The following is an 11756-nucleotide window of genomic DNA, read 5'->3' on the forward strand; positions in this document are numbered from 1 at the left end:
GTGTGACTTAACTCCAAAATCCCCACTCTGTCTGTGACATTGCCCAGCCAGAAAGACCTCTTTTGAGAGATTGTTTCAGTGTAGGGGTCCCTGCCTGCTCCAAACCAGCTTCCTGCCAGCCTGAATCTGGGTCCTGCGGACTTCGGCCTTCCTAGGCTTGGCACTGTTTACCGGCTTCCCCCTGTCACCTTTTTTCTGGGCAAAGAGGCCTCTTCCAAGGGAAGCTAGTGTCTGGGTTGGCTGTGCCGGAGTGAAGAGGCTTCTGTTTGTGTTGCCTGCTTGTCACCATATCATAAGCTGCTTTGGTACCTTGTGAAGTGGTCCTGTTTTCTCCACATTGCTCTCTGCTGGCTGCAATACAACAGACCTCTCCCTCCAGCCTCCCCGCTCTTTATCACGCACACACACACACACACACACATGCCCATGCGCACGCGCGCACACACAGTTTCTCATCTCCCTCCACAGCTGGTGCTCCCTCTCTCTACCGGCAGGAAGGCTGAGGTGGGACACCCAGGCTCCCACAGCAGACCAGACTGAACTGGAAACGTCAGGCCCAGGGCTGCTGTGAGGCATGAGCTCTGAGGATGCAGTCCCAGTCTGCCAAACGCAGCATACTGCGGGCAGGAAGAACCTGCTTTCTTGGAGGGAGAAGGTCAGAGAACTTCATCTGCCTTGCTCATCTGAGCGGCCACCACTGCCCCTTGGAAGTCACACCAGTCTCTCTTTCTTTCTTTATGCTGTCGTCCCCCTTTCCAGTTGGTCAGAAATCATATCCACATGGAGAGGGCAAAAGCATTAGAAATCGGCTAACGGTCCACACCCATTTTACACATGGGGAAACCAGAGAGGGCAAGGTACTTATCTCAGCCACACAGCAAGTGAGTGGCAGAGCTGAGACCAGAACCCCGATTTCTGGACCCTGCATGCTTCCCAGGCTCTTTGAAATCCCCAGAGGGAGAGTCCAGGGTAGTCCAAGAGTTGGGCTGATCTGGGCTTGAATCCTGACTTACTAGCTGGGTGGCTTTGAGCAAGTTACTTCACCTCTCTGAAACTCAGTTTTCTCATCTGTAAATTGTGGCAAAAAATACACCCTGCAGGGGTGTTACAAGGATTAAATTATAACATGTACATCAGACCCAACATGGTGTGGGTGCTTCACCAATACTATCTCTTGTGCTCTGGGTCTTCAATACGTTCTTACCATCTCTGTGTGCTTATGAAGATTGGCATCCAGGTAGCTATGAGTGTGCACGTCTGGGCATGCGTGTCTGTGCGGGGGGGTGTGGGCTGGGGGATGAGGTTGGGGATATAGCTTGTCATCTCAGAAATGACTTGCAGGAAGAGAACATCCGCTCGGGTCTGGGAGGGAGGCAGCACTGTCCTTGCCTGCAGTGGGAGAGGGGTACTGGATTGCTGAGTAACACAGCTGTCCTCCACCCTCTCACCACTGCTTCTATATGGGCAGCAAGGTCCCCCCCACCCCGGATGCAGAACTCCACCCTTCTTCAAGGCCCCTCAAAACAATCCACTCATCCAGGAGCATCACTAGCAGTGTAGCCTTACTGAAGAAGATCCAGGGGGGAGAGAAGAGAAGGGTTTTACATCACACGTCACAGCAAACTGCCTGAAACTCTTAGAAAAATTCTTCGAGTGCTATATAGAAAAATTCTCTTCTTCACATATCCTTCGTGGTCACACTGCCACCAAAAGGAACAGGGGTGGGGCATTGGGGAGGCACTTCCCCTCCAAAACATAGACCCCCCAGCCAACCTCTGGGCCGAGCCAAAGGGCCCTCTGTCTAAAAGGACTCAACTTCCTAGGTTACCATTCAAGCCACCCAAACATGTCAAGAAAGCATCCCTTTCCTTACACTAGCCTCCAGACACCTCTGTCTCCTGCCTGTCCATAGCTCCCAGGACAGGGAGTCAGGAGCCCTGAGATCACTCTCTGCCTATTTGAATCTGGATAGAAAAAAATATTTTACTTTCCAGACACACTTTGTAGAGGACTCCACCCCTCTGGGTCATCTTTCAGACACTGTCCCCCCACTGTAGACCCTCTGCCGCCTTCCCTTTGCCCTCAGCCGTCCGTGCCCCTCTGCATTCTCATCCTCCCACACGCAGGAGTAAAATAGTCATTAAAATATTTTCTTCCCCTGCCTGTTAGCCCTTCCTTCTTAACTTATCCTGAAGGGTTTTTTAATTTGCTTTTTGTTTTTCTTTTTCTTTTCTTTTTTCTTTGCAATGTGTCAGCTTCTTCCTCTTCCTGGACCACCTCTCCACGTTTATTCACAAGGCAAGCTTGTATCAGAGGCTTACTGTGTCTTTGGCTTTGAACTAGGTGGTGGGGACAGAACGAATGAAGGGAGAGAACTGAAAAAACAGCTACATCCTGGCTCTCATGGGAACCCATGACCTATGGTGGACACATATATATATAAGCACATATTTACTATAATAACTATCATTTATCAAATGTTTACTATGTGCCTTCAGAGACTTATCTAAGTACATTATCAGAATTAACTCATTTAATCCTCACAGCAATCTTAGGAGGCAGGCACTGTCACCATCCCTATTTTACAGGTGAGGAAATCGAGGCACAAAGGTGAGATGACTTACCCAAACTTATCCAGCTAATAAACGCCAAAGCCAGCGTCCAACCACTAAAACACACTGCCTTTCCATGTGCCCCAAGTGCCCCAAAGTGCAGAGGAGAGAGCTAACAACTTTGCCTAAGGAAGTCAGGAAATGCTTTGTGGCGGGGAGGGGACTTTTGAGCTGGGTTGTTTTTTTTTTTTGTGGTACGCGGGCCTCTCACCGCTGCGGCCTCTCCCGCCGCGGAGCACAGGCTCCGGACGTGCAGGCCCAGCAGCCACGGCTCACGGGCCCAGCCGCTCCGCGGCACGTGGGATCCTCCCGGACCGGGGAACGAACCCGCGTCCCCTGCATTGGCAGGCGGACTCTCAACCACTGCGCCACCAGGGAAACCCTTGAGCTGGGTTTTGATGGATGAATAGAAGTTTGCTGAGTGAAAAAGAGCAGGAAAGACATTCTAGGAAGAAAGCTCGGTATGTCAAAAGTCAGAAACGTGCATTAATGAGTCATGGGAAGTTTGCCATGGCTGGACGAGAGGGAATGTGGGGATGGGCAGAGACCAAGTCCCATGGGGCCCTGTGGGGCTCATGAAGCGCTGGGGTTTGATCCTTGAGGAAGTGGAGCGTCCCTGAAGGGCTGTGAGCCAGGCAGTGGATTGCTCCCTCTCCCTCCCTCTCTAGTGTTGCGAAACAACCTCCACTCTGGTCCTGTGTCCATAACCCACCCCCAGGCCGGCTCCTGTGGACTGCTCTTGCCCCTCCCTACTGTGTCCTCCCCCCCAATCCCTGTCTCATAGCCCTGCCGTTCTCTCTCCCCCACCCCCCATGTTCTCCAGGGGCTGTGAGGGCCTCGAGCATCTTCCCCATCCTGAGTGTGATTCTGCTCTTCATGGGTGGACTCTGCATCGCAGCCAGCGAGTTCTACAAGACTCGACACAACATCATCCTGAGTGCCGGCATCTTCTTTGTGTCTGCAGGTAACAGCTGCTGAGCCAGGTGGGCCAGAGTCCAGGCCCACCGGTGGGGAGAAGGCTGAGGTTGGGTGCCCAGTGGCTGGGAGGACCTGGCACAGAGAGGAGGGGAGAGCAGAGAGGAATTTCCGGGCCTTGCAACAGGCTGAGCCGCAAGGAAGACAGGCTGTGCTGGGGCTCCCACCCCAATGCAATGCCCGAGCCCCCCATGGAGTCCTCCAGGACCATCCCCAGACCATGTCCTTTAGCCCAACGATGCATCTTTCTCCCACCTCCTGGAAAAAGGCCCCAATCTCAGGATCCTCTCAGGACACTAGGCTTATCCTCACTTGCCCTCTCCTCTCACTGTCCTACCCAGGTGGGAGCAGGCAGGCACCCAAAACCACATTTCTCAGCCCAGTTACGTGACAAGTCACATTGGCTTCAGATGCCAGAAAAAGAACATGGGCTGTAGTATGAGCCATTTAATAAGAACGACTAACGTTTAAGCAGCACCTACCACATGCAGACTTCACAGCTTTCATGTGTATTAACTCACATGCATCAACTCATATGTATTCAAATATATTAATCCTCCCCATGACCCGACAGGGGTAAGTAAGTCCTATTATTTTTTTAATAGATCTTTATTGGAGTATAATTGCTTCACAGTACTGCATTAATTTCTATTGCACAACAAAGCGAATCAGCCATATGCATACACATGTCCCCATATCCCCTCCCTCTTGAGCCTCCCTCCCACCCTCCCTATCCCACCCCTTTAAGTCATCGCAAAGCACGGAGCCGATTTCCCTGTGCTGTGCTGCTGCTTCCCACCAGCCAACTGTTTCACACTCGGTCGTGTCTGTATGTCGATGGTACTCTCACCTCGCCCCAGCTTCGCCCTCCCAACCCATGTCCTCAAGTCCATTCTCTATGTCTACCTCTTTATTCCTGCCCTGCAACTAGGTTCGTCAGTACAGATATGGAAACTCAAACAACAGTTCCTTTGCCAGAGGCTTTGCATCCAGACAGTCTGGCTCTAGGAGCCAGTCTTAACCCCCTGCTACACCAGCTTCAAATCCCTGTGCAGCCTTGAGCAAGTTACTTAACCTCTCTGCAATCTGTTTTCTCATCTGCAAACCCCTTGAAAAGCACTCAGCAGTGCAAGCAGGTAGTAAATGCTCAATAAACAATATTATTATTATTACTATTATTATTACTACTCAATACACTGTAGGATGCCCCTTGCTTCTTTCCCTTCTTCCCATAGCTCTGTTTCCATTAGCTCTTCCCTTTGCAGCTCTCTCCAAATGGAATAATAGGATAGTACGGTGATGCTTGCAACACCCCTCTAGACCGGCCCATCTGTTCTCCATGAAAACGCTGGACCAGGGAAAGACCCTCCAGCTGTTCCTCGTCCCTTCACCCTGCCCGGGGCCTGGCATCCTCCTTGGAAACTAACGATCCTTCCCTCTGCTTCCCTCCCCGCCCCGCGCCCACCCTCTGCCTGCAGGTCTGAGTAACATCATTGGCATCATAGTGTACATATCTGCCAATGCCGGAGACCCTTCCAAGAGCGACTCCAAAAAGAATAGCTACTCGTACGGCTGGTCCTTCTATTTCGGAGCCCTGTCCTTCATCATCGCCGAGATGGTCGGGGTGCTGGCCGTGCACATGTTTATCGACCGGCACAAACAGCTGCGGGCCACGGCCCGCGCCACGGACTACCTCCAGGCCTCCGCCATCACCCGCATCCCCAGTTACCGCTACCGCTACCAGCGCCGCAGCCGCTCCAGCTCCCGCTCCAGCGAGCCCTCTCACTCCAGGGACGCCTCCCCCGCGGGCATCAAGGGCTTCAACACCCTGCCGTCCACGGAGATCTCCATGTACACCCTCAGCAGGGACCCCCTGAAGGCCGCCACCACGCCCACCGCCACCTACAACTCCGACAGGGATAACAGCTTCCTCCAAGTTCACAACTGTATCCAGAAAGAGAACAAAGACTCTCTCCACTCCAACGCAGCCAACCGCCGGACCACCCCCGTATGAAGCTCCCGCGGGCCTCGCCGGCGCCGCCGCCGCCGCCGCGGTCCCGGGCAGAGCCGGGAAGCGGGGCGTGGCCCGCGGGGTGGGCCAGGGGGTGGGGGGGAGGGGGAGGAAACGAAAACATCCACGGGGGACAAACCTTCCAAAAGCAAAAACAACAAAAAAAGAGAAAAACATGAGTAAATTTTAAAAAAACAGAACAACATATAAGAGGAACAAAGAAGCAAAACAATAGAAAATGTGCAAAACTATAAACGAGGGAAGGAAAAACAAACTTTAAAAAAAGCAAGAGAGGATAAAAATTAAAAATAGAAAATAAATCTAAAAGAAAATGCATGATTTCCCATGTACCATTATTTTAACGTTTAATAAAAACCAATTTAAATGAAAACATACAAGGGAACCAAGATAATATTAAAGCAAAAAAAAGGAGAAGGAGCAGAAAGGAAGGGAAATGTTCTTTGCATTTATCAGGGGTTTATGTTACTTTTTCTTCATGCGGAAGAGTTACTTTTCTGGTCCCTTTAACCCCAAGCTGGCTCTGCCGCCCTGGGTGAGTGTGGGGGGGTGGAGACTCAGGGGCCCCGGGGCCAGGTGAGCCTCCCGGTCACTGCCAGGTCCCTGGAGCTTCTGCATGAGTGCCCTAGGAACGCTAGGTGGCTTGCAAGCTGGCTCCACCCAGCATTGATGGGGCAATTGTAAGCCTCCAGGTGACCCAAGAGTCCCTGGTCCCTCCTATCCGAAAGGTGCCTGGAGGGGGGTGCACCTGGGGCTTGTCCGGCCCCAGGGTTCCCAGTCCTTAATGGTCCTTAACCCACTGTGATGACTTCCTAGGCCTTGAGGGAAGGGAAGGAGAGGAGATGGCTGCTGGTGGCTTGCAGAGATGCCCGGAAAACCCCGGAATCCTCAGGGTGAGCCTCTTGGGGTCACTGCCCCAAGCTCCTGTCCTTGGGGGCAGGAGATGCCCACCCCCCGGGGGATATAAAGCATCTCTCCCTCCTCACCCCTCACCTCAGGGCCACGCGATGACCCTGGGGCGATGGTGGACCCCCAGACTCAGAAGCCCCCAGCCCCTTGGGAGGGGTTTCACAGACCCTTTGGGGGTCCTTGGACTCACTGAAGCCCCCTCAGGGCCCAGCGGGTCCAACAATGACACTGCAAAAAGGTTTCTTTTTACAAAAGAAAAAGGAAAAACAAGTGGTGATTTTTTTTAATAAAAAAACCACAGACTATAAATAAATGTAAATATATAATAAGTGGATTTACTTGCAAGAAAATCAGATAGTATTTTTCTTTTAATTCTTTTCCAGCTTTAAACTGTGAAAACAAACAAAAAAATGGGGTGGGGTGGGGGACTTAAAATTTAGCAGGGAACTTGTAAAGAGAAAACAGAAAACAAATATACAAATCCATTTTAAGAAACAAACAAACAAGCTGCTGTGAGAGATGAGAGCTGGGCTTCAAGCAGGAGGGAGAGGAGAAAGGCCCCAGGGAGCTGCACGGGGCTGATAGAAAAGATCTCCTCCTTACTCCAGGAAAATGCTACTAAAGTGAAAGAGAGAGAATCAGTCTACACAAGTGAGATCGCACACCCCACTCTCACACAGACACACACACACACACACACACACACACACGCATGCACAGTCCTCGAAGCCCAGCACTGGAATCACTCATGGGGACACACACTCAGTCCATATCCTTCCATCCCCTTCCCCAACCAGAGGCAGGATTCAGAGAAGACTGACTCATGCCCACCAAAGCCATTGACGACAAAGCTCTATATTGGCCTTTATGCTATGTGCGCACTCCCACCACACCACAGTCACATATGCACACGTGCGCACACGCGTGCACACACACACACACACACCGCTCGCATGCAAGGAAAGGGCACCAGTCTAGAATCCAGCTCTGGATTCTGGAATCCCTGGCTGTGTGGCTTCCCTGGGCCTCAGTTTCCCCCTGTGTAAGCATGTGGATTGACCCAGATGAAACTCCAAAGGCCCATTCTTCTTCTTGGTGTCGATGACTCTTAAGATCTGCCACCTGCCCAGAGGAAGATGCCAAGGGATGACCAAAATAGCTGCCATCCAGCCCCCAGACATTGAGAACATTCCCAAAACATCAGCCACTCAGCCACACACACCACACACACACACCACACACACAAACACACACAACACACACACAACACATCACACACACACAACACACACACACACCCCATATGCCTCCTCACTGTGCTCCCAACCCTCTGCCCCCACATCCAATGTCAAAGCAAAAATACACACATGTGAGCAAACGTCTTCTGCCGTTCAGAGAGGGAAAGGTACCAGAAGTCCCCAAAGCCACTCTTGATTTTGTGTCCCTTTTCTTGAATGCCATAACCCCATCACAGAGAGCAGAGGGGACTTCCTTGGGAGAAGATCAGCCACCAGGCTTCCCCCACTGTCTTTAGAGGTCAGGGAAAAGGAGGGTCCTCCAAGGTTTGCTGGGAGGGGTGAAGGCTGAGGGATGGAGAGCAGAGATTCACAAAGTTTGGTCCCAGCATGAGGACCAACCCCCAAAGTTAAACTTAGACCACAGACTAAAGTTTGGGGGCATCCCATGTTGCTCCCCTTTCTTCCCAGAGCAACAAGGCCACTTCAGAATGAAAGAAAGCCAATCACTTTCCCAAGCTCAAATTTCAGCCCAGCCTGCCAGTCACTCTGCTGAAGGTGGGGCCCCTGCTGTCCCCATCAGCATGGCTTGGTTGGTCTCTTTCTTAACACTGGCCTGTCCTGAAGCTTCTTATGTTGAGCTCTGGGGAGTTGGGGGGAGTGGCTGGAAAAGTTTTGGGGGCTTGCCCACTCTCAGCTGCCCTTTCCATCTTTTGTCTGGGAAAGGAAAGCTCTTTTCTTAGGTCAGTAGCAGCTGGGACCCTAAATCCAGCCTGAGCCACAAGACAGAACATCTGTCTGCCAGCCCAGAAGTGCACGGGAGGCCCTGGGAGCCCCAGGACAGAGCCATGGTGGCCAATGCCAGGTGTGGTGGTCACCCAGTATTTCTCAGTCTGGGCAGAAATCACAATCTCTCCCTCCCCACTTCAACCTTGCCCACTGCCCCCATCAGATCCCAAACCTGAAAGGATCAAGGACTAGAGAGAAGGGAGAAAGAAAGAAAACAGCAAACGCACGGGCATGGTCCAAAGAGGAAAATTGGTCCCAGTTCTCTGAGTTCTGGCAGAGTGTCTGGGATGGCAATCAGCGTTTCTTCCCAGGCCATGAGACCTGGAGCCTGGGTTCCCTTGAAGAAGGCCAACCAGGTGTGGGGTGAAAGGGCTAGGGGGCCTGGAGGGAAGGAGCTGTGTTCAGGACTGCAAAGGCGCCGCTTGCCAGGGTGGACAATTGCTCATGTCCAGCTCAAACCAGTTCAAGAAACCAACCTCCATTTTATTTTGTTGGTGGGTCCTTTTTTTTTTCAAACTGTTAACAGAAAAAAAGTTTTAAAAAGCTGAAAACTAAAAAAAGAAAAAAAAAAGGAAAAAAATCCTGGTACATGAAATAAAGATTTTTTTTATAGCTTGGTCCTCACTTTGGTGGATTTCTTTCATTGCTTTCCCAACTTCTGACATCTCATTTAAAACCATCCTAAAGCTGAAATCTGAGAACTCACATTCTCAGATTTCAGTTGAGGGATGGGAGGCTTAGAAGCCAGGCAGTAGAATAACCCTAGTCCCCAGGTCATAAGTTTCCTCTTAAATATCCCTTACTGATATTTGCACACCTCCAGTGACAGAGGGATCACTCCCTCCTTAGGCAGCCCCAGCCCGTGAAGGGTAGTGCTCATTGGTAAAAGTCTCCTCCCCACAATGAATTTCAATCCACTTCTTCCTTTGACTCCAGCAACAATGAATGAATCCCTTCCCTTTTTAGAACAACAGTCCCTCGGATATTTGAAGGCCATGAGCATGACATCCTTGAGTTTTCAGTTTTAGAATAAATCAGCCCCCATCAAAATTCCAGTGACACTCCAGGGTTTCAGTTTTTCCCGTGAAAGTGTGCAGCCCGTAATGGACATGACCCTGCCGCTGTACTTAGATGGCCCCTATACAGGGGTGCTCCTTGGAGGGGACTGTGGATTGGGAGACAAATGGGGAGGGTCTAGCAGGGGGCCCTGGGACTCTCCTAATGTGAAAGGCAAGATGGAATGTGTCTTAGTCTGCTCAAGCTGCTGTAACAAAGTACCACAGACTGGGTGGTTTAAACAACAGACACTTATTTCTCATTTATTTCTTAGACTTTCTTAGACTGGAAAGTCTAAGATCAAGGTGTCGGCAGATTCCATTCCTGGTGAAAACAATCTTCCTGCTTGCAGACGGCCACTTTCTCACTGTGTTCTCCTCACACCACAAAGAGCGAGCTCTGGGCTTTCTTCTTTTATTATAAAGACACTAATCCCACCGTGGAAGCCCCACCCTCATGACCTCATCTGAACCTAATTACCTCCCCAAAGCCCTGCCTCCAAATACCATCACATTGTGGGTTAGGGTTTCAATATATGTATTTTGGGGGGACACAAACATTCAGCCTTTAAAGGAGGCTAATCTCTCAGGAGGATTTGACCCTTGACATGAGAGAAAGGCCCCATTTGAAGGCAGCTAAAGAACTAACACACCAATATCCGGCCCTGTTCTGGTCAAACTGTCAGGGTCAGTTATTTGAAGGAAAGCTGTAAAAGAGATGGCACACAGAGCAGACCTGAGTGACACAGACCTAAGAGAAGGCCAACCCCACACCCGGGGGCCCTGGAAAACTCCCCTCTAGAATTGGCCAACATTCACAACTCCCTGCTCCTCTCAAAATGCATTAAATACATTTAATTTAGTTCATTTAGACTTTAAAAACTGTCATATTGGGTTTCCCTGGTGGCGCAGTGGTTGAGAGTCCGCCTGCCGATGCAGGGGACACGGGTTCGTGCCCCGGTCCAGGAAGATCCCACATGCCGCGGAGCGGCTGGGCCCATGAGCCATGGCCGCTGAGCCTGCGCATCCGGAGCCTGTGCTCCGCAACGGGAGAGGCCACAACAGTGAGAGGCCCGCGTACCGCAAAAAAAAAAAAAAAATGCATGGAGGTCTCATTCATTACAATGGCTGGGATTCACTGCCCTGGTTATTTTAATATTTTCGTTTGGAGAGCCAGAAGTGTGATCTATGAGGGGTAACCAGGTCACCTTAGATACAGTCATAACAACACACAGTGATGGGGACCAGGGAGGGTCCCAGACATCACAACCCCAGTCCTGACACAAACCAGGGCTTCTTCATAAGCTCCAGGAGGTAGGGTCTCTGGGGACAAGACATTGTCTAAGATGCAGGGCAGGAAGCTTAGTCATTGTACAGCTCTCCTTGGGGCTCAAGAGAAAGGAGAGGGCATGTAGAGGAGACCTGAGTAACACAGACCTAAGAAAAGGCCAACCCTACACCCCGGGGCCCCCGGAAGACTCCCCTCTAGAATTGGCCAACATTCACAACTCCCTGCTCAATTCAGCCTTTGGGCCACACTGCCAAGCTTCCCATCAATCTCAAGCATCTCTTCCTCCAAGCTCACCCCTAACATTTGCTGGTCCCAGGACTTCCCTGGCAGTCCAGTGATTAAGACTCTAGCTTCCAATGCAGGAGGTGTGGGTTCGATCCCTAGTCATGGAACTAGGATCCCTCATGCCACATGGCAAGGCCATAAATAAATAAATAAATAAATAAATAAATAAATATTTTTTAAATTTGCTGGTCCGAGAGCAAGAGTCAAATGGGGGCCCCCATACCATCAATCTAAATATTTAACAGCTACAAATCAAACTAACTGACTTTAAAATATGTTCTATCCTGACAAATCTATCTCCTTGATGACCTAAAATACAAGGTTCGAATTTAGAATTCTTACCCCCCTCTGAATTCTGTTCCCAAAAGTGGCACAGGGCAAGCCCACCCTGGCTTGGAGCCTACCGCCCGGCCCCCTTCCCTTCCCATCTCCAGCTCCACCCGGCACATGCAGGGCCTCTCCTGCAAAGGGGATGCCCATCCCAGCCTGCATATCCAAGTTCCAGCTACAGCCGCCTGAAACAGCGACTCCTCGGCCACTGTTCAGGCCAGTCCAAACTCAAGACAGATGGTGGCC

At 51.0% G+C, this 11756-nt stretch overlaps 1 protein-coding gene across 1 annotated transcript in view; it reads left to right on the forward strand.

Annotated features, from left to right (window-relative positions):
• Positions 1–6152, forward strand: part of CACNG2 (calcium voltage-gated channel auxiliary subunit gamma 2) — a 118600-nt gene extending 112448 nt beyond the window's left edge. Inside the window, exons 3-4 of the mRNA XM_081250382.1 lie at positions 3436–3576; positions 5066–6152. Coding sequence (XP_081106508.1) covers positions 3436–3576; positions 5066–5601 — 677 coding nt within the window. The 3' untranslated portion in view covers positions 5602–6152. The remainder of the gene's footprint in view (positions 1–3435; positions 3577–5065) is intronic.
• The last annotated feature ends 5604 nt before the right edge of the window (positions 6153–11756 follow it).

Source organism: Mesoplodon bidens (assembly GCF_964165515.1).
Source record: "Mesoplodon bidens genome assembly, chromosome: 11".
NCBI classification, from domain to species: domain Eukaryota; kingdom Metazoa; phylum Chordata; class Mammalia; order Artiodactyla; family Ziphiidae; genus Mesoplodon; species Mesoplodon bidens.